The 22,770-nt window shown below is 46.9% G+C and overlaps 2 protein-coding genes across 5 annotated transcripts; one reads left to right on the top strand and one right to left on the bottom strand.

The window, feature by feature from the left end:
* Positions 1 to 812: 812 nt before the first annotated feature.
* eif2s3 (eukaryotic translation initiation factor 2, subunit 3 gamma) lies at positions 813 to 10,440 on the bottom strand. Of its 2 annotated transcripts, XR_009785897.1 has the most exons (14): positions 10,195 to 10,440; positions 9,962 to 10,030; positions 7,528 to 7,591; positions 7,329 to 7,456; positions 7,121 to 7,242; positions 6,660 to 6,754; positions 6,428 to 6,586; positions 5,884 to 6,018; positions 5,628 to 5,722; positions 5,414 to 5,558; positions 4,592 to 4,761; positions 3,345 to 3,517; positions 2,528 to 2,723; positions 813 to 1,717 (listed from the first exon to the last, which is right to left on the bottom strand). XR_009785897.1 is itself a non-coding variant. In XM_061758226.1 (13 exons), exons 2-13 carry the CDS (start codon positions 10,028 to 10,030, stop codon positions 2,660 to 2,662), a joined length of 1,419 nt encoding a protein of 472 aa, XP_061614210.1. In that variant the 5' UTR covers positions 10,195 to 10,440; the 3' UTR covers positions 2,489 to 2,659. The 2 variants fall into 2 exon arrangements, 1 of the variants encoding a protein (XP_061614210.1); XM_061758226.1 differs by lacking the exon at positions 813 to 1,717 and having other exon boundaries at positions 2,489 to 2,723.
* Positions 10,441 to 10,850: 410 nt separating this feature from the next.
* klhl15 (kelch-like family member 15) lies at positions 10,851 to 22,556 on the top strand. Of its 3 annotated transcripts, XR_009785894.1 has the most exons (12): positions 10,853 to 11,085; positions 12,467 to 12,519; positions 12,638 to 12,751; positions 13,646 to 13,784; positions 14,270 to 14,458; positions 15,207 to 15,431; positions 15,864 to 16,025; positions 17,106 to 17,315; positions 17,389 to 17,579; positions 18,230 to 18,981; positions 21,810 to 21,905; positions 22,516 to 22,556. XR_009785894.1 is itself a non-coding variant. In XM_061758220.1 (11 exons), the coding sequence occupies exons 3-10, from the start codon at positions 12,732 to 12,734 to the stop codon at positions 18,978 to 18,980; spliced, it is 1,869 nt and encodes a 622-aa protein (XP_061614204.1). In that variant the 5' UTR covers positions 10,851 to 11,085; positions 12,467 to 12,519; positions 12,638 to 12,731; the 3' UTR covers position 18,981; positions 21,810 to 21,920. The 3 variants fall into 3 exon arrangements, 2 of the variants coding, with proteins under 2 accessions (XP_061614204.1, XP_061614203.1); XM_061758220.1 differs by lacking the exon at positions 22,516 to 22,556 and having other exon boundaries at positions 10,851 to 11,085; positions 15,225 to 15,431; positions 21,810 to 21,920; XM_061758219.1 differs by lacking the exon at positions 22,516 to 22,556 and having other exon boundaries at positions 21,810 to 21,924.
* The last annotated feature ends 214 nt before the right edge of the window (positions 22,557 to 22,770 follow it).

Raw genomic sequence — 22,770 nt, 5'->3', positions numbered from 1 at the left:
GTTCCGACTTTGGGAAAGAACACAGAGGGAAATGATGACAAGCTGCAGGAACGGAGAGTGCGGGTGGTGGTATGCGTGGTGAGCAGAGGTGGGCCAAGATGGGCTGGCAGAACGCGTAGAATTTCTTTCAGTTACGTTCGACGGCTTTCGGTAGTCAATCATAACACTTGCGGGAATTCGATATAGATCGTCCCCCGTGCTGTTTGTCAACATGGACCGTGACACCTTGTTGACTGGAAGGAACCCTTGGCAACTTACTTTGCCTTCAAAGACTGCTTTCAGAGGTTCGTTACAGCAGAACGAGATTTGGTTTTTTCCCGACAATTAACTTGTAAGCGACAAAGCTGCAATTTGCGGTGTCGCAAAAGCGAACGAAACTCGTCGGATGAGTCGACTGAGCGACTGACGCCGAGTGCCGTTCATTCGTTCACGCAAACCGGTTCCCCTTGTGTGCGCATTGTTCTGGTGTCTCTGTGATTAGGACTTGGAGAGGCTCGTGACAGCTTGTGGCTGCCCGTCCGGAGTCGGCCAATGGCGTTTTCAGCAAGGCGAGCCGAGCCGCGTGTCGTGTGACGCGATAGGCCAATGTACACTTTTCAGCTTCGAAGATTCAACACATTCAGCTGCAAATTCAACATTCAAAAACACCTCGCACCACATTTAGTATCCGTGTCTCATTCATACTTTCCATTTTCAATTGGCAATCATTATTATTTATATTATTTTATATTTTTTTGAATTACTTCGCACAAAACCACAGAAAAAAGGCTTTTATAGGTCAGAAGTCTTAAAAGCTAAATAAAATCATCACACAGGTTTAGATTTTTTATTTTTTTTACTTTTGAATGTCAATTGAAAATGGAAAGAACAAACAATACAGAGATTCAACAGGTCCATCAGGAAATAACAAGCAATTGCGGGGCATCCGTTTTAGCCACAGTTTGTTCACAAGACACCGTATCATCTCTGGCGTCAGGCAGAAACTTCCTATCTCCAAATGTTTTTTTGTTTTTTTTAAATGAATCAGTACCCCTACGTGTGTGTGTTATTTTTATTTCAAATGATTGCCCTTGTGTAAAGTGTTGAAAATGGCTTGGTGTCTTGAATCATGCACTGTTAATGTCTCAACAAACGTGTTGTTGTTGTTTTCTTTCCTGAAGAGTGAGGACTCTGCGCATCTACGGCAGCGGCAACGTATTCAGTCGCAGTTTTCCGTCAGGCACGCAATGTTCCGCGGAAGATGTCCACGGAAGTGAGTAAGCCCGTAAAAAAATGCCTTCTGACGTCGGCCATGTTGATTCCACCTTTAAGATTCCTCCGACAGGTTTGTGTTGTTGATAAAACACATTTAAAGATGTACTGGTTGATAAAACACATTGTTGGTAAATACAAAAGATATACTTATTGATAAAAGACACAAAACATTATACTTGAGAATGTCCAAAGTTTGGATCATTTCACACTTAAAAAAAGAAGATAAATTGTAATCTGTCTATTGCAAAGCAGAACTGTCTTAAGTTACACAACTAGCCAGTGTTAGGAAGTTTTTTTTGGGGTCTACACACAGTTCAAAGTTCAGTTCACCTTTCCAAAAAATGAACTAGTTCATGTTTCCTTTCGGTTTTTTTCTCAGTATGCTGCTGACGGGCCATTCGCCTTAAAAGGTTGGCATTTCACGGCCCCATTGTCGGCACCCATTCAGTCCACAGCTTTCAGCCTACAATCTCAAAAACAGGAGGAAACACATTTGAATCATGTGCAACCGATGTACGTTCCAATTAAGTCATTTCAAAGGACTTTTTTTTTTTTTTTATAAATCAGTGCAGTCGCATCCACCCGCTACACGTTCGGGGATTCGTCCGCCGTCTCCTCCGGCGCAGTTACGCTCCAACGACCGGCTGCTGCTGCACCCATGTTGACTGATTTAAAAGAAAAAAAAAAAAAAAGTCCTTTGAATTGTACATCGGTTGCACGTGATTAAAATGTGTTAAAATGACATAATTGGCCCCTCTTCTCCTAAGGCCGGGATTAGCGCCTCGTGCATTGCTAGCTAGCTGTGAAGTGCAGACACTTGAAACGTACGCGGCAGTAAAACGTTTCAATTTGGTGGCAAGCTTTCCGATGTGCCGCCAAAGCCCGCGAGCCCGACTGCCGATTGAAGCATTTCACCAAGCGGCAGCGAAAAAACGAAACCAGAATGGGCGCAGGTTTGCCCCGCGTGCGATCGGCTGACATGACAGGAACCTCCGCCTCGTTGCAACCAATGGTTGAAATCAATTCATCACAGTAGATTAGCATTTTACAACACTGTACATTCCTCACACGCTATTTGTTCCGGATTTATTTCTATGACTGCAAATTTAACTCGCGAAACGAGTACAAAAGCAACAATTGAGCCATAATTACGAAATGACGATGACATTTTCGTAATTAGTGAGAATTAAAGACTTGGGTGCCGTTCACCTTTCGCAATGAATGCAAGAAAAAGTTAGTTCCAAACATTCTTTATTGGATGAGCGAAAATGACCTTTTGCTGCACTGAAGAGCGCAGCCGGCCGAGGATGTTGAACAAAGTCCAAAATGCGTCTACGGGAAACGCCCGGCGTGGGCCGTGCCTGACGAGAGCGTTGCTACGGCAACGGCCCACCGCCTTCTCCTCTCAGTCGTCGTCCACCGTGGGCGTGATGGTCACGCCCCTCCTGATCTGCCCCCAGCCAATCAGACTGCGAAGAGGAAACGGGGAAGAGCCAATCAGACGAGGCGTACGGAAAGACGCTTGAGCGGTTACGTCGCATCTTTGATATCCAGCTCCAGGTCCATGCACTAGTGTACTCTTTGTCCTCACTAGTACGTCGTTCTACTAGTGAGGGTTCTGTCCACTACTAATAGCACTAGATGGTAATAAGTAGACTTTTATAAAGTCATTTGTAGGACTAGTAGCATTCAGTTGTCAACTAGTGAATAGTTTTGTCTCACTAGTAATATGTTCTTCTGGTGTACAGTCATGTCATATGATATGGTAGTGGAAAAAAACCATGACTGATAAGACAAACATTCCACGAGTGGACTTACGAGTGAAGACAAAGAGCGAGCGCACTCGTACACGGACTCTGAGCTGAATGTCAAGGATATTTATTGCATTATCCTTAACTTGCAGCTTAAGGTCCATGTACTAGGAGGCCAAAAGTGGAAGTAGTAGTGGAAAAATGTCACTGCAGTAGGACAGTCGTTTTACAAGTGCGCTGAATTGCCGCCTTCTGATTATCATCATTCTAATAATAATCGGAGCTGGCGCCGACGTGAAGTAAAGGGCGAGACGGCGAGCGGTATGCGACGGTCCTCACCGCCAATGTTTCTCCACTCGGCGACTGAGCGCGATCTTCTCGCCGACTTCGGTGCAGACGGGGTTGGTGAGCACGATCTTGGCCAGATCGGCTTTGACGGCGCTGACGCGGCCCCCCGTCGACAGCGAGCCGATGTTCACCATCAACACTTCGTTCTTGGACAGCTTCTGGACCTGCCGGGCGGGGGGCGGGGGGGAACCAAAGCATAGGAAACGTTTGACAGCTTCATTTTTTTCTTTTTTGTTGTGACTCGGGGCCGGGCGAAATGGTCTTGAAATTAAGTGCGGGGCGGCTCCATTCTTGCCCGTGGGGATGATTTTTGCAGTGTCAAATTTAGAGAACACTGCCTGCAGTTTTTCAATAAAACGGTACTTTTTATTTTTATGAAAATGAACACGGGGAAGAAATATTTGAAGAGCGTGAATAGAAAGAGTTTCAGGTCCAAAGCCTTTTGTGTTTGTTCATGCGCTGCCGCAACTTTGATGTGTTTTTTTGTGTAAACATTTACAAGGTAGGTGCACAACTGCAGCCTCTTTCTTTCCAAAGTTCCCACTGGAGTTTGTGTGGTGTGATGACGTCTCGGAATGAACAAGTTGCTTTATAAACGGTGCAAATATAGATTCACTGTGAGCTGCAAGTTGCACGTGTGGAAGTTAAAAATAGATTCATACAGATTCATTTTTTGCCTTTTCACATCGCTCAAATGATTTGCAACAAGACGACCACCCATCCATCCATCCATCCATTTTCCGTACCGCTTCTCCTCAGGCGGGTCGCGGGCGTGCTGGAGCCTATCCCAGCTAACTTCGGGCGAGAGGCGGGGTACGCCCCGAACCGGTCGCCAGCCAATCGCAGGGCACATATAAACAAACAAACAAACAAACAACCATTCGCACTCAAATTGACACCTAATGGCAATTTAGAGTCTTCAAACAACCTACCACCAGATAACCAATACATGTGAATATTTTCAGAATGCATTTACAGCAAAACAATGAGAAAAGTTTGCAAAGTCGTTATTTATTGCTTATTAGGCCTGCAGGAATATATGGCTCCAGTCCACTTGAAATCCAGTGGGGGCGAATGTGGCCCAGGAACTCAAATCAGTTGACACCCTGCCCTCAAACTTTGAACACTAATTTAATTTCCCCTTCTCTTATAGACGAAGCAAATGGCCCAAAGTGTGCCGAGGAGGCCAACGGACGCAACAAACGCGGACACGTGCGCGCGGGCGACGTCGCGCTCACCTTGGCGGCCTTCTTGTCTCCCTCCGTGCGCACGCCCAGGAGCCTGCGCAGCAGGAAGTAGGAGATCTCCAGCTCGGTGAAGATCTCGGGCAGCTCCCCGACGGCGCCCAGCACCTGACCCACCATGCGGTCGGCTCGGCACAGCGTCGGGTCGATCTTGGTGCCCACGCCTGCGCCGAGGTTAGCAGAGTTCATACGAAACTTCCAAAGAACAAAAGTCACATTGAAAAAACATTTTAGGAAACAAAACCCTAACAAAATAATCGGCTGCGGGACCGTGCCCTGTTGCAGAGAGCGAAAAACCGTGAATAATTGACGCCCCGCCTTCCAAAAGGGAGTTTGTAATTGGCAACAGCATGCATCTAGCATGTACGCAATCATCAAACCATGTTACATAGCCGACTGTATTCAACAAACAAACCACCTTCACACGAGGCTCATCAATAGTCTTAGCTTACATATTAGCACTTCACATAAATCGTATCAAGTCATTAAACCTTTTGGCATTTACACAAAATTAATGTTGGCCAAGTAGACGACACTGCCTACAGTCGGAGCTGCTGCGGCAGACGCAAAATCATCACTACGCATGAGGGACATTCAAGGGCCGCCAACAAAACAGGACGTCTCAAATGCAGTCCAAAAAAAACAACAACGTAGCGATCATTAACACCTCACACCACCACCAACATTCCGTGAGATGGCGCCCAAGTCATTTTTATTACTTTGAACTGAGCACAAAAACAGCGGATAAGTCGTCCCCCAAAATTCGGCAAATGAGCAAACTCGCCTACGCCGGAGCGCAAATACAGACAGACGTACCGATCAGGCCTCCGGGCGCGGCGTACTGAAGGTCGTTGTGTTCGGCAAACAGGGAGACGATCTTGGAGAAGATGGGTTTGCACATGAGCTTCCCCTCGTGGTCCTTGGACACGATGCCCGGCCGCACCTCGATCTCCTGGCCCACCTGAAGACGCGACAAAGCCGATTACGCTCCCGTCACCGGCGCCTTTTCACGGCGTCGATCGTGGCTGACCTTGAGGACGCCCTTGAGGATACTCCCTCCCGCCACGCCGCCCTTCAGGTCGTCTACTTCACAGCCGGGCTTGTTGACGTCAAACGACCTGATGACTGTGGGGACCACCGTCGACCAGACATTAAAGTTGGGCGCGCCAAAGGTTTGGCATAAGGGGCTTTTGGGTGAAATTTGAACCTAAAATGCACTTTAACCTTTGACCTTGTGTCAACGGTTAAACACAGCATCCTTAATAAATTCATGCACAATTTCTTACCAATGAGCCTGGGCTCTGAGGCGAAGTCTCGCACGGGGACGGGGATCTTCTTGACGATGTACTCGCACACCACCTCGATGTTGTACTTGAGTTGCGCCGAGATGGGAATGATGGGCGCGCCCTCGGCCACCGTGCCTGCCAATCAGAGGAGATGTGTGGCCGATGACCGAATTGCTCTCGACGCAAAACAAAACGTTCAGCTTTCCTGCTTCTAAAACTCTGAGGCGGCCACGTTCGGCTCGGACATGGTGAAAAGTGCGATCCGAGTTGGGTGTGATTTTTAACTGCAACCGCGGCATTCGCCATTCGGCATCCGGCAGGAGAAGAGAAGAGCGATTTTCTTTCCTACCGCATATACGTCGGACAATTTTCACGGCGGTTAAGTATCGCTTCTTTTGTAATTGAGCACATCCCATTTCTCAGGTAGGTTCGGCGCCATCATCGTCACAGAACACAATATCGTGGCTCTCGAAAGATCCGTCCAAACGCCCTAAAATGCCTGGTAAAACGTGGCACTCTGCTGAGAAGGAGTTTGGTCTCTCACCCTGCACGAAGGTGAGGATCTGCTCATACTGTTCTTTGGCCTGGCTCTCCTTCACCAGGTCGATCTTGTTCTGCAGGATGAGGATGTGCTTGAGCTTCATGATCTCGATGGCGGCCAGATGCTCAGACGTTTGCGGCTGAGGACATGACTCGTTGCCCGCTGGAAGGAGCCAAACGTTATTCGCCGGTCGCGTGCTCGCCGCCACCGGGCGGTCCGGAACCGGCCGACTCACCGATGAGGAGGAGGGCGGCGTCCATGACGGCGGCTCCGTTCAACATGGTGGCCATCAGAATGTCGTGACCGGGACAGTCCACGAAGGACACGTGTCTAGGAGAGACCGGGATTTTCAGTTGCACAGGCCAACGCTTTCAAAAACCCGTCACCACTATCAGACGCACTATTTACAACCTAAATGCCGAGATGTTTGGCCCGCGATTGTATCAATTTATTCCCCCCCAGTCTGTTCTCTTCATTTGGTAGCGTTTATCTTGGCTGCACTGCTACCAGTACATGGATGTGGATGTTCAATGTTTTTGTCCAATCAGATTCCAGATGCTGCCATACTGCATTAATGATGTGATAGTGGCGGTATTAAGAAGATTAAGTCCAGTAAATCCCAATTGGTTACAATGTGCCCCCCCCCCCCCCCACCAAAAAAATGCTGTATTTGTGTGTGCGTGGTGGTGTGCTCACCTGACAAGTTTGAAGTCGCCTTTGGTGCCGGGGATATCTGTGGGGAACTCGTCGGGGGTGCTACTCCCGCACGAGCGGTAGCATTCGGGTCGAGGGCAGCTGGGCTCGTCCAGCATGTAGATCTGACACAGCGACAGCACGGCGGCGGTTAGCGTCTGAGCAGTGCACGGCGGCCGGGGAAGGGCCGGCGTCTTCCGCTCGAGCGTACCTTGGCGTTAGCGTATCCGAGCTTGATGGTGATGTTTCTCTCCAGCTCGTTTTTGAAGCGGACGGTGTGAACGCCCGAGATGGCCTTCACCACCGTGGACTTCCCGTGCGCCACGTGGCCGATGGTGCCTACGGGTCAAAACAAGAGAACGTCATCGGTCGCGTCGCCGAGTTCGACGGCGCCGATCGGACGGCCGTACCGATGTTGATGGTGGCCTGTCTGCTGATGATCTCGGGGGACAGAGTCGTCAGTTTCGACACGTCCTGCGGACACAAATGCACATTGCTGAAAATAATGTATGAACAAAATGCAGTGAATATTGCCGTTCGTCTTTCGTGCATAGTTTTTTTACGCTAAATTTTGTACTGGTTTTTACAGTACAATGGAACCTTATTGGAACGGACTAACAGGGGCGGGGGTCATTCGATATAGGCGATTGTCTGTTATATTGAAGCACTTCTTTTTGAGTACAAAATTTTCATTTTGTGGGTTTTTTTTCGTGGCCTAAAACGCCCACTACAGTACAAAGTATTTGTAAATAAATCTTAAAAAAAGCCTGAAAATGTTTGACAACATTTTTTTGCTGTACCAAAAATAGCAGACTCCAAAGACTTTTGTTTTCCTCAGAGCCGCCATGCCCCTCTCTCTCTCTGCTGTGTACAAAAAGACAATAGCTATACCATCGTCACATGGCCGCCACGTCAATGCTCCACATTCAACATGGCCGCCACGTAGGTATGGGAGGATCTATGATTATTGTATATCTGTGACCCCTCAATACATCAGCCCCATTCTCAGCCTGAATTGCGCCACAGCGCCAGTAAACAGCAGTGGCCGATTCTGGAACTAACAGATTTTGTCAACGGTGATTTAAGTGACAAATGGCAACTATTTTTGGACACATTGTTGAGTCCCGGCGGTCCGTTTTATCCGCTATCTGTTATATCGGGGTCCGTTTTTTAGAGGTTCCATTGTATACAGGTAAGTCCGAATTTCGAACTGTACGTCTCAGTGTAGTACCAATTTGTGCCACAACATGCCGGGCGGCACTGAGCTGGACTGGAAGACATGCAACAGAATTAAGAGAAGAGGCAGAGATGTCTCCTACTAAGCTACAGTCCTTATTCCTACTGAGCAGAGAGAATATATAGCATGCAAGTGAGTAATGTTGAACCGTTTTGTGTAATTCACTTTTGCATGCATGTGACGCTGCTCCATTTGAGTTCAAGTAGCAGTTTCTTGAAGATTTATAATTATCATAATACTGATGCTAATTTCCGCTACCCCATCTATAGCATTTCGCAGTGTGTGTTAGCAGTAAGCCACACAACTTTTTTTAATTTTTTATTTATGAGACAGACAGATAAATAGAAGGGTTCAGTCTCTCCCTCTAATTCCCCATTAGCTATTCATATTATTGACATTAACAAATGACTTCCGAGTAAGTACTATTCCAAAATAATAGTCCAACAAAGGAAAAATCCAATTTGCTGCATCTCCCTCTGGAGACGTTTTTCTTTTTAGTTTCAAAATGGCTTACTTTACCCAGGATCCCTCGCCATACGGTGGCCAAAGGGAGAACCTGTGTTTGTTGTGCTATGTTGGTGCCACAAATGGTCAATGCCTTGGACCAGCTGCCTCCTTTCTGTGCCAAGCTGTGATGGGTCAACTTTCACCCATTTATTCCGCCGCGGTCGCATGCTCCTTTTCGGCTTCGGTTGGGGCGCTGCCATGAATATTCGTGCAGCTCCTCTGGAGAGGCTATCAGACGCCTCCTTCCGTGGAGATATCGTTTTGGTTTTATAAACCTCATGCAAAGAGCTCGATGGAGATGCAATGCATACATTTGCAGAAACTACGCGCAATAAGTGTAAATGGTGTCGACCATAAACAAATGCTAAACATCGGTAAATATTTAGTATTTTTAAAGTAAATGTGGCGTGGCAGCATTGCAACTCTTGTCGGAATAGAGAAAGTAGTGCGTTATTGTTTGATTCAAATCTGAAAAATCTGATTCGGCATTCGTTTTTTAAAGCGGAAAAAAAATCAGTCACGACAGATTTGTGCGTAGTCAAGATATATAGATACATGTCAATTAACTTTTTAATCAATTAATTGAATGGCCCAAGACTCTTGTGGCATTCATTTCTTGTCTGTGTACATAAGGTACTAGACATTTGAAATGTCACTAAGGGGCGTGAATACAATACAGTATTTATCAGAATCAGAATCCTCTTTATTTGCCAAGTATGTCCAAAAAACACAAGGAATTTGTCTGCGGTAGTTGGAGCCGCTCTAGTACGACATCATACAGTCAATTAACAGAGAATACTTTGGAGACATAAAGACATTGACAAAAAACAATCACTGGGCAATAAAGGGTTGCTCGTTTTCTCGTAATGCCGGTAAAAAAAAAAAATTTAATCCATGAAAATATTGTACTGAGATGTGATCAAACGTAGTTAAAGTCTAGTTCGACGATAAGAGCTACTAACAGCATCTAGCAGCCGCATTAGTCGGCCGTCGTTTGCCGGGTGGCACCAGAGGCGCAGCAGTAGCCTGGTGAAAAAAAGCTGCGGAAGTCTTGGACACTAAATCAAAAAACGTGTCAATGGCGTTGGAAGAGCATTTACCAGAGTTGTGAGGTCTTGTTTGGCCAAGTGAGGCTGACGCAGCGTCGTACCCGAGTCGTCACCCGCCATCTTGAATGCAAAAGGAAGAAATAAAATTGGTAGCCGAGGACAACGCCTGAATTGAATTAAATCATTCAAATACCCTTATCCTATGAGGTGTTATCTATACGATAGTAGCTTGTATTCGATTATATAATATTAACGTACATGGTACCACAAAATATTCAACTTACATTGACTTTCTGAACAATCACGCGACGGGGCCCTTTCACTGCGGCTGATGCAACTTACAGCTACTGTCTAAAAACCTCAATCAAATAAAATGGTGACTCCACTAAAGTCGAGCTAAAGCTTTTGACTTTCTTTTTAATAACGGAGTTACTCCAAACAGTTCAACAATATCAACTAAGCTGTCCTGTCTCCAGTGAGGAGAGTAATGTATGTTCCTCGCGTGTCGGGTCCGTCGTGGATTAATAACGTCATCAACCAGTCCCTTGTAGTTCTGTTATGTCATTTGTAGTCCTTTCGACAATGCGTAAAGCTCGGCTTGTGTTAGCATTTGGATGTACCTGTGAATCCCATTCCCGCCAGTAACAATTATTTCATTTATTTTCCTTTACTCCTAATGGCAGAGCCCGTTTCGGTCAGGAAAATGTTGTTGTTTTTTACTCCATGGCGGAAAAGTGAAAACACACACGCACACACGTTAAAGTATGAAAGCTAAAACAAACTAAGCTAAACTGTGACTTATTTTACTATTTTTCTCGTTCCCAACACCCATGAATGCAAATTGACCATTTTGTTGAACTATGCTTTTATTTTTCCTCAAATTGCAAACACTTGACTAAAGCTGCCGCGTGATATTTCAGGTCAACAATTGTATCATCTTTTCTTCCTGCACTCACGCCCCCAGTGGAGCTCAAACAGGAAGTGACGCAAACCTAGAAGATGGCGTCCACAAAGCCTACGAATCGCTCAGGTTTGCTGCTAGCCGTCTGCTGTTGAGCCCGAACCGGGGCTCTGGAGCTCTGGGGCGGCGACACCATGGCGGCGGCTCGCTGTAGTCGGAACTGACGGCGCCGCCGAAGCAAACACGGCTCGTGTGGATTCTCAGCGCCGCCGAGGTGAGACCGCTCATTTAGCCGCTAAGGTAAAGTTGTCGGTCCAGCCCATTTGGAACCCCGCCGCTCCTGACACCAGCGAACATCGTCACGACAGGTGGCGACGTTCAGTAACGGCCGTTAGACGCCGCGGTAAGCATCGGTTGAGGGCTGTCTTTGAAATGACACGGCAGCGCTGCTTTGGTGGGGTACCAAAGGAAAACACTGCAACTCTACTGTCCGTCCGCCTCTACGCTAAATAAGTTCCATCGCTCTATAGATGTGTAGCTCTACTATCTCGATTTCAATGCAGCACTTCTCAGCCTTCCTTGTGTGATTGCTTAAGACTGCATTTGACACTTTTCCCTCCTCCTTTGACATTTTTTGACCGACTCAAACCATTTCAGCATCAAATGTTTAGCTCGTTCAGCACATCTTTGGAACTTACGTTCCTAAAATCGCCAAATATCCCCTCAAAAATGTCTAAATTAAGGGACATTTGACCTATTGACCTCCATCTGCAAATCTCGATTGGTGCAACAATTGACAAATAATGGCTTACCAAACGAATTGACAGCTATTTTAATCATGGATGAATCATTTAGACCGAGTTTATCTTCAAATTGTCCAAAGTCCTCGGAATTTCAACCTCACACCAATATTCTCCAATTTCTCTAGACCTCTTTTAGAGTTTTTTCTTTTTCAAACATCTGCTTTTACTTTGGGAAACAATGATCAACATTTTTGACGATTTTTCTGACGGATTTTATGGACCAGTAACTAAATCACAAGAAAGTGATGCAAATTACAATCCGGTTTATCTATTAATAAAAAAAAATAAAAATCAGATTAATCGGTTACTAACAATTTTTAGTTGCAGCCCTAGTTGAAGTTTGAGTCTCACATTCTCCAATTACTTCCACAGTGTTTCAGTTCAGCTTCAGCTCGTCGGCTCTTCACAAACAATTCCTAGACAAATTGCATTTTGTAGTCACCAGCGCTGTTATTGCTTTCCAAGTGGTGTGTTTTTTTATTTTTATTTTATTTTTTATTTTTTTGGGGGGCGGGTATTTCACGTCAGATGGATTCACATTATATGCGGAACTTTAACGTGGAAGGGAAAGCGATTGCAGAACGTTATCTAACTATACAGTGGCAACGTGACAAGGTTCCCCCCAAATGTCAAAATGCAAAATCTAGTTGGATTGGCCACTTCTTCACCTTGTGGAACTCGATAGAGTTCTGGAAAATGTCCACAAAAAAATCCCTTTGTACGTTCGCAATCATTCATTCATTCATTACCGACTCCCTAATCACGAGCATATTATGCCAATGAAGCGGACGGCGTTGCAAACAAGTTGCATGGTGGGAGACGTGCTGTTCACCCGACTCTCATCTCTTGCAGGCTGGAAACGCAAAGACGGGAAATGCCAGCGGCTGGTTGGAGCTCCGACATGTGTGAGTGTCAACGCGTGCGCCGCCCGCCTGCTCGCTCGCCCGCACGCCCGCTCTCGTCTTCCGTCTCTCCAAACTGCGTCAACGGCTTCATCTTCCTCCCTGTCGTTTTGTCGTCCAGGTGACCAACGCTGACTCGGAGGGTCTTTGTGGTTGGCATCCGCTGGGCACACTGGGGCGCTGTCCTCTGATTGGCTGGGACAACCCCTTCTGACATGCCTGTGGCCAATCAGAGGTAAGTGTGTGTGCGCATCTCTGACGGCTGTCAGTTATACGCAAACTCACCCATCCGTCCATTTTCTCTCCTGCTTCTCCTCATCGGGGTCACGGTCGGGCGTGCTGGCGTCGATCCCGGCTGACTTTGGGCGAGAGGCGGGGCGTACCCTTATTGGTCGCCAGCCAATCGCAGGGCACAAATAGACAAACATCCGTTCACACTCACAGTCAGACCTCAGGACAATTTGTAGCAATATTACGTGAAATGGGTAATAAGACCATAGTGGCTATTTGTGTCTTCTTCTCATCCATGTCTGGTTCAACACCGCACCTTCCTTTATTTGAGCTCTAAAATAAAATGTGTGATAAATATGAAGTTGTTCCTCTAAAAACATGGTCCACACCAAACGCTTGAGCTGGCATTGATTCAAACTGATGATTTGCTTTCTTAATTCATACACTGGCAACCATTTTAAAGCCGTCACACACTTTCTACTACCTACCACAACACGTACTGTTTATTCCATACATGTACGTACTCCGTTGACGTGTGAGGTGCCTCAACTTGTCCGACTTCCAACATGATGGCATTTCACTCAACCCGAGATGACCGCCTTATCTTTATCCTTTACTCAAAAGCTGTGCTGAACTTAAAACATGCAAAGCGATGCAACACCGCCATCTACTGGCTTCTGTTAGTAGTCACAGTAGTTTACAAAGCTGAATTTCGCAGAGCTGGGCCAGACCCTCTATCACGTCTATCTGTTGAGAAACATATTTGACGACTATATACGTCGGTGGCAGTAAACGGTAGGATTCCAGTTGACCGATATGAGTATGAGTTATTGTGCTCTATTGATCGGTCGAGCGAATCATTAAAATGGGACTCTTGTTCTGGTCCCGCCGCCCTCAGGTGTGTTATGTCGGGGGCGGATGTGGAGGTGTATCTTTCCCAGGTACACGACGGAAGTGTGTCGTCGGGCTTCCGGGCGCTGTACGAGGAGCGTCTGCTGCTGGACGTCACGTTGATGATCGACGAGCACCACTTCCAGGTTTGTCACGTCAATGTTGAGCTTGTCGCTCTGAGCTTGTTTTATGGGTTCTTACAGTATATTTACTTTCTGTAATTTCCTCGGATTTGGGAAAGGTGAGGCACGGTCACCGTTGCACTTTCCAGGGAGAATAGTAAAACACACAAACAATGCACACCCTCGCAGGAGCTGCTGTCAGCCACAGCTCACACCCAGACACTCACATGCTGACTCGCCCAGGCCCCGCCTCTTAAAGGCACATGCATGTACACAGACTCTCCAATGCGTACAGTATTGTCTGTACGTTTTATCCCTGCAATTTTTTTGTGTTCCAATACATTGAAAATATGTTTTAAAGTGTGTTTTAAGAAGTATATTTTTGTAATGTGTTAAAATGTGTTTTCCGTGTGTGGGAGGGGTAAAAGAAATGTTTTTTTCTATGGTTGCGCCGTAGCGCAGCTTTTGACCACTTGACCACTAACGAACGTCGCAGTCGTGTCTTTTAGGCCCACAAGGCGCTCCTGGCCACCCAGAGCGACTACTTCCGGGTCATGTTCACGGCGGACATGCGTGAGCGGGACCAGGACAAGATCCACTTGAAGGGGCTGACGGCGGCGGGCTTCGGGCACATCCTTCGCTTCATGTACTACGGCTCGCTGGAGCTCAGCATGCCCACCGTGCAGGAGATCCTACAGGTGATGTCACGCCAAGGGCGGAAACCTTCCGCTAAATTTCTGTTGTTGGTTAAGCCGGGGGAATTTATATAAGTGGCGCCTTGAGGTACAAGTGACCCGCATCACCCAACCAATTATTTTTTATTCTTGAGATGTAGGCCGATTTTAATTGATTTATTTTATTTTATTTTTGCTAGCGCTTAATGGTGGCGGTCAACCCGATTCAAGTCACTTCACAATAAGCCGCGGTATTGCAACAACATCACGAGGCTCCCTCTAGTGGCGTTAACGCTAAAGACGGCATGAGTGACATTTGTAAAAGAAGCAGCAAAAAAAAAAAAAAGGAACTCTTTCGACACTTTTAAGATGCATTTGTGTTAGGTTTCATGTAGAGGAGGAGGGGAAAATGAAAATACCCAGCATCTTAAGAAAACATGAAACTTGATTTGGGATACCTTTTAGCATGAAAAGTTTGTATATATAATGTATAAATGGAGTTTATTTATTTTCTTAGAAACAATGATGACCTTTTGATGGAAGTGGCGTCTGTCCCAACCCCCCCGTGAAGCCCTTTGAGATTTGGGGATGAAGGGTGAAACAAATAAGCTTGATGGATCACAACTGTCAATAATTCAAGTTCTTGTATGGGTGCAGTTAATTGATTTTTGAAAGGAAACTCAGTGGGCCACGTCTTCACGTCGTTATTGATCAAGTTATGTGATCACGAGCCGTCCGAAGCGTTTCCTCGAACATTGCGCATATGGCTCAGGCGGCGATGTACGTGCAGCTGACGGAGGCGGTGGAGTTCTGCTGCTCCTTCCTGCTGGCCAAGATCTGCCTGGAGAACTGCGCCGAGGTCATGCGGCTGCTGGAGGACTTCAGCGTGGGCGTGGAGGGTGTCCAAGAGCAGCTGGACAACTTCCTCCTCGACAACTTCGTGCCGCTCATGAGCCGTGCCGACTTCCTGTCCTACCTCAGCCTGGAGAGACTGCAGGTTTGCGTTCCGTATCCTACCAGTGCGCTCAATTGTCCCTGTACTAGTAGGCTCTTTGTCCCTTTTTAGTCAGAAAATTCAGTGCAGTAGTAGAACGGCTATATATTCATGTGATAGTTTATTTTTATTCCCCCCCCCCCTACGACTGCATGAGATTTTTGCACGCTGTGATTACACTGCAAAAACTTAGAATGATACAGAGAATATTTGTCTTGATTTCTAGTTAAAACAAATTAAAACAAGACATCATGTCAAATTATTTTTAGACAATTTTCACTTGTTTCAAGCTCATTTCCACTTAAGTTTTTTTTGTTCTGACTCAGGAAAAAGGGTAGTAGTTCAGATATGAGCGCTACTAGTACTACTAAAGTTTTTGCTAGTTGTATTGAGCGCTAGCTAACCTGCGCCTGCCTGTGCTCCGGCGCGGGCCAGGCGTACCTGAACAGCGACGCGCTGAGCCGCTACCCGGAGATCGAGCTGTACGAAGCGGTCCAGGCGTGGCTCCGGCACGACCGCCGGCGCTGGCGCCACACGGACGCCGTCGTCCGCTCCGTTCGCTTCTGCCTCATGACATCTGCCAACATCTTCGAGAAGGTGAGTGAGGCCGCCGGACAGAGTCCACTTCATCTTCCGCTATGGCTTTTACGTGTTGTTGTTACTGTAGTTGTTTTTTTTTTTTTTTTGGGGGGGGGGGGGGGGGCGGGAGGGGTACTGCGAATTCCCGTTTACACCAGGGATGCATTGTAGACCCCCCTGCCATGGGTGTAAATAGTTTGACCCCTTCCATGAGTTTAAGCAGGTTTCAATTATTAATTGAAACTTATTCAGGAACACATTTGCAAGTATCCCTTAGCCTCTGTTTTCACTCCTTTCAGATAACATCACTTTGAGGAAACAAAAAGAAGACTCTCACTGGCACAATTCTCCAAATGAAATTGTTCAAACTAACTCTTATCATTTCATCTAGCCCAAGTGTATTAGCTTTATTCCTACGTATTACATGAAACTCTATAAATGGGCTAACAAAAATTAGCATCAATGTTACAGTGCTCTAACTTTCAAACAATTTCTACTTCATGAACACACAAACAGAACATAGAAGAATACTTGTATCTATATTCTCTCGTCAGCTCTGTGGAAACGACTAATGCTGCAGCTTAGTTGGGGACCTTTTCTGCCTCTTCTTCATGCTCTTAATTTCACTTACAGTAGCCCTCCTTCGTGCGATGTCAAGGCTATGTGTGTAGTTTGTGCAAGAATGAACAATAGCGCTAACACTTGCCTGTCTAAATTGTGAACAGCATCAAAGGAACCAACACGTAATGACTAGGAATGGATGAATGGTGAATGCCTCGCACCTCACACATCTAGACACTCGCACAAACACTAGGACACGCCCCTTAAAGGCACACTACAAGACTTTCGGCTTGATCCAGCATGTAGTAATTACACGCTATGAAGGCCATTTATTTCTTTGCATTCTTTTTTGTCATGATTTAGATTTCATACAATATAGTGCTATTTTCCTATTTTAAAAACAAGTGACAAAAACCTTTGCTTTTGCGGGGCTGGACCGAATTAATGGCATTTCAATTCGTGTCAATGGGGAAAATGTAAATTGAATTCAAGTCTGAATTGAAGGAAGTCAACGTAGTCTCGCCTTCCCGCCCGCAGGTGAAGACGTCGGAGTTCTACCGCTACTCCCGGCAGCTGCGTCAGGAGGTGGACCAGGCGCTGGCCTACTTCCACGACGTCAACCGGCAACCGCTGGCCGAGACGCGCGCCAACCGCATCCGCTCGCGGCGCCCGCAGACGGCCGTCTTCCGCGGCATGATCGGCCACAGCATGGTGAACAGCAAGATCCTGCTGCTGCAGCGGCCCAAGGTGCCGTCGCCGTCGCCCTCCCGTGGCCCGGACGGGCGGCCCGCCGCACTGACCCGCTCGCTCCCTCCCGCAGGTGTGGTGGGAGCTGGAGGGCCCCCAGGTGCCGCTGAGACCCGACTGCCTGGCCATCGTCAACGACTTCGCCTTCCTGCTGGGAGGCGAGGAGCTGGGGCCCGATGGCGAGTTCCACGCCTCGTCCAAGGTTTACCGCTACGACCCCCGGCAAAACTCGTGGCTGCGCATGGCCGACATGTCCGTGCCCAGGTCAGAGCCGGCGCTCGTTGTCTCGCTTGCGACGCGACCCGTGACGTTTATCGTCATGTGCGCGCTCAAAAAAAGCAAGAAAGAAACAAACAAAACGCATGCAGGATCAAGTCGAGTGACAGTTAGTTTCACAATGTCCCAAAAAGTGTCACACAGGTTGACGATGTCTCTTCTGCCATCTGGTGGACTGGTGCTCAACTGTTCAGCCTGTCACTATACGTCGCTGGCATAGATAGATGGACAAAAGACATTATTTGTAGCATCAAATTTTTGTCAAATGAATTCAAGTCAATTCATACTACAGTTGGAATCATTTTTTTTTTTTCCACTTAAAACAAGACATTTTGTCCCCAAAATAAGGGAAACTGATCTGCCGATGGAACTAGTGTATTATGAATTGACGGATTGATAAGATTCTTCAAATAAGATCTTGAATCTTAAAATAAGTATTTTTGTCTTGCTGAACGCTACATTAAAAAAAAAAAGAAGAAAGAAAAGTAAAAAAGTTGTTAAAATGAGTACCAGAAGAAGTTTTCACTAGGAAGAAGGTCGCTAGTCACCAGGCACGATTGAGCATTTTTGCAGCTGAGGAACACCGTGAACGTCTTGAATCTTTCTCATCCTCACACTCGCCCTTCGCCCGTTTGCAGATCTGAGTTCGCCGTCGGCGTCATCGGAACGTTCATCTACGCGGTGGCGGGTCGCACGCGTGACGAGACCTTCTACTCCACGGAGCGCTACGACATCGCAGAAGACCGCTGGGAGTTCGTGGACCCGTATCCCGTCAACAAGTACGGGCACGAGGGCACGGTCCTGGGCGGCAAGCTCTACATCACGGGCGGCATCACGTCCTCGTCCACCTCCAAGCAGGTGTGCGTCTTCGATCCCGCGCGGGAAGCGACGGCGGGAGGGGCCTCGGGCGGGTCGGACTCCCTGCGGGCGCGCGGGGGCCGTGGCCCGCCGCCGCCCGCCTCCCACGCCGGCTGCTGGGACAACAAATCCAAAATGAACTACGCCCGCTGCTTCCACAAGATGATCTCTCACAACGGGAAGCTGTACGTGTTCGGGGGCGTGTGCGTCATCCTGCGCGCCTCCTTCGAGTCGCAGGGCTGCCCGTCCACCGAGGTCTACGACCCGGACGCCGACGAGTGGACCATCCTGGCCTCCATGCCCATCGGGCGCAGCGGGCACGGCGTGGCCGTGCTGGAGCGCCAGATCATGGTGCTGGGGGGCCTGTGCTACAACGGACACTACAGCGACTCCATTCTCACCTTCGACCCCGACGACAACAAGTGGAAGGAGGACGAGTATCCCAGGATGCCTTGCAAGCTGGACGGGCTGCAGGTGTGCACGCTGCACTTCCCCGAGTACGTGCTGGAGCACGTCAGACGCTGCAGCTGAGGTCGGCTCTGCGCCCAAAACGCCTCATTTTGGGTTTGAGGGGGTTTTTAACACGCCGGGCTGGCGTTTATTCCCTGAGGGGTCCGTGTACTAGTGCGGTGGTTCACAAACGTTTTACACCAAGTACTGCCTCAAAAAATACTCAATATTTAAAAACAAACGAGTCCTAAAAGCTAAACGCAAATTGACATCAAAGTTCAAACCAACTGACCAGCGCTCCGTAATTGCACGGTACTGGATTCGAAAACACTTCAAGCTGCTGTAACCTTTACAACACTGTTCACTGGTACCACTAGAGGGACCCCGCATACTACTAGTGGTACTAGTATCACAATTTGAGAATCTACTCGAGTTGGAAACATCCGTTTTCCAACCCAAAGTGCACCCGTTGCACGGCGAGCCCAGCAGAGCGTTGGTTCCATGCCCTTGACGTTCACCCTCATTTCTGTGCCCTCGTATGCGCCGTGCTCTCACTCCTATGACAAGTCAGGGAACTAGTAGAACGACTGTGTCTTAATAATGTTGTTTGCGCTACTGGTGCCACGTAGCATGCAATTAAACCTTCCTCGTAAACTACTGTGCTGCACTAGTAGGCACATACTAGTACACGTTTCCATCAAGCCATTTGAGCATTCATTGATAATCCCTGATATCCAGTTTAAGGTCCATGGACTAGTACGCTCTTTGTACTCACTCGTAAGACAACTACCATGTTACAAGTGAGGCAAAACTATACGAGTTGACCGCTAGTACTACGAGTGATGAAATTCTACTAGTTAACATCTAGCATTCACAAGTAGTACCAATAGTGCATATGTCAACTAGTGTCCAGTTTTGCCTCACTAGTAACATGTTCAACTAGTCGTTCTACTAGTGTGGAAAACAAATTGTTAATTTGTAAGCCAGTCGCCTTCCCGGTCAGTTCAAAGAGCGTACTAGTACACTCGTGGGATACGCAATGCCCGCTCGGTGCCGCGGACACTTGGACGTGGACTCCGATTGCGCCGCTTCCTGTACGCCTGCTCCGCTGGCTTCTCGCGTTCGACGCACCGGAAGCTCAACTCGGACTCGTTCGGCTCCGGAATCTCCACGAGCGCCACGAGCGGCGTCGGTCACGTGGCCGTCCACGATATTCTCCGAGTGACTCGCCGAATGAGGTTGCGACTTGTGCGGCTACGTTTTATCCTGTCCTCGCGCGCACGATTCTTGTTGCCGAAGTTGAATTGGAAATGTGTGTGGGCTTCCGGTGCGTCGGGTGGGCGCGCGTCTCCTCCCGTCGGAACGCCGTTTGCGGCACTCGTGGAATTTCGTTGTGCAAAGGGCTCAGCACATACTGATGCAGTGTTTTCATGTTATTTATTTAGCGAGCTATGCAGTCATGTGTTGCTATTTATTAAGACGTGTCATCCTTTTTTTATCTGGACTAAGCAAGACTGAATACGTAGTTCATTGCCGAGATGCCTCCTCTTTCTTTTTTTTGTTTTTTTTTTGGAAATAACAGTGTGGTCCAGTGCTGAGATTTACAAAGGCAAGAATGTTGGTAATGCTACTAACTTTCATTCACAGCTTCCAAACTGTCTTTTCGTAGCAGCTGTGTTGGTGTGGTAACCATGGCAACGTGTGTGTAACATGCATGTGTACAGGCTTCTTTGTCACCTTCAGGACTCGTCGTGTGCTCGAGCGGCACTTCTCCCTTTGGGAATTTACCAGTCGACACATTCCACGCAAGCTCATCTTTTCGTTCGTTTCACACGAGTCACCTTGTCACTGCTGTTATTTTAACTTTGCACTTATTTTGTTGTTGTTGACATGCTCATTGTTTTGTAAAGTTTGAGGAATGTCTGCCAAGGGGATCTCTTTAAATTGCGCGCGCATGTGTGTGTGTGTGTGTGTACTTCCTCCGGTGTTGCTGTCAAAGAAGAAATGTGATGACAAGTGTTACCTTGCCGAGTCGCAGCATCCTTTAGTCTGTCAGTAGCTAAACAGAGTAGATGATTTTAAAATCGTGTATCCATATACAGTTTATATGTATACTCTTTATACACATACCTACAGTACAGTACCTTGCTAGCACTGAAATTGAAACAGAGGGCAGAGTAAAGTCGACTTGTAATCTGGATAACTCTTTGGAAACGTTTGTAACTTCTTTCCAGAAATAAATGTTCATATGGGATGAATTCCGGCTATTTTTTGTGTGCTACGTCGCTTTTTTTGTTAATTTTTTTTTTTTTAGATGTTCCGATTTTAAGAAAAATAATATATAATTGAGTACAAAGCACAGCAAAACAACAAATGAAGTTTAGTCGTTTTCTTTGAGGAGTTAACAAACACTTCACGTTGATTCAGCCTTCAAATAGGATTGCGCATGCGCGTAACCTCCGATTTGCCTTCGAAAACGAAGCGGTACACGACGCAAAATGTCTTTTGTAAAACTGGTAACTAAACCTTTACTTTTGCATGTTCCTAAAGCGTAAAGGTTCGTTGGAGTTAGCATTATACCCTCTCTCTTGTATGTGACCGAAATAGTGTTAAACTAGTTAACCGAGCGTTTGGAGGAAATGCTGCTTACAAGCTAACTGCTAACATTAGCTAGTTGCTAACCCTTGACTTAGTTCAACAGGAGGATTAACGCTAACTATTATGTTAGCATCAGAAGTGAGGCGTCTAAAGGGGCTGAGTATACTCCTGTTGTGTTTGACATATGGTGTAAACGAGTCTTTTTTTTTTTTTCTTCATTTCTTTTGTGTGAGGATAAGCGGCTCAGAAAATGGATGTGACTTTCCTCGACTCTGATGCGGTGTATTTGTCGTGTGCTCCTTGCTCCTGCAGGTGGCGCTGTGCGCCGCGGCTCCGGGGCTGCTGCCGACTGCCGCCGCCTGCGAGGGCGCAAAAGGGAGCGCACAGCCGGCCATGAGCATCGACGAGGTGCCAATACTCTCCTCAGGCACGGCTGACACGCTCATTTTTGCCGGATCGACTTTATATTATTGCATTGAATTGGAAACAAAAAAGGATGGCTAGCTAGATTTAAAGGCAGAAGGCAGGGTACTACTGTTTCATTTATTTACAAAATATATTTTCTTGCAATAGCCCAACATGATTCACGTTAAAAACAACTGAGCCACTAAGAAATGTTGAACAAATTCCATTTTTTTTGTCAATTTGCAGGAGTGATCTCAAGTTTTCTGGCTGCCACTAAAAGTCCAGAAGTGGTCTTAATCCAATCATCCTTCAAATATGTCAATATTTCATGTAAAATGAGAAATAACATTTACTTCAACTAACGTGCAGATAGATGAAGTGGCACCTAAGCAAAAAAAAAAAAAAAAAAAAGTTAGTAATGAAATGAAGCATTGTTCATGTTGTCATTGTGTGTATAATTTTGAGCATTGATGAAATTGAATGAAAATAGAAATTTATTGAAAAATGGTTGAAAATATTGTAACCTAATATAAAACGGAAAAATGTGAAGCGCCAGGAACGCTTTCCAGATCGATAGTAAAAAAACAAACAAACGTGTTGCTTATTTTTTCAGCTGCCGTCCCTGTACAGCAGACCCGAGGAGGATCGCCGTCGCGTGGATCCGACGACGGCGGCGGCGGCGGGCGCGTTGGAGCACAGCGTGGCATCATTGAGAAAATGGGCGGAGCCATACGTAGACCAATGTCAGGTGTCTCGTCGCCGCTGCTATGTCACTGACGTCGTATGGAAAGCCGTTCGACATCTACTAGTGCTACTTTGGGCCTATTAGTATTGACTTAAAACTTGTTAGTAAAGTACTGTGCTGCAC

The sequence above is a fragment of the Phyllopteryx taeniolatus genome, chromosome 20 (genome assembly GCF_024500385.1).
Source record: "Phyllopteryx taeniolatus isolate TA_2022b chromosome 20, UOR_Ptae_1.2, whole genome shotgun sequence".
In the NCBI taxonomy this organism is placed as follows: Eukaryota; Metazoa; Chordata; class Actinopteri; order Syngnathiformes; family Syngnathidae; genus Phyllopteryx; species Phyllopteryx taeniolatus.
This window is presented reverse-complemented; position numbering and strand designations above follow the sequence as displayed.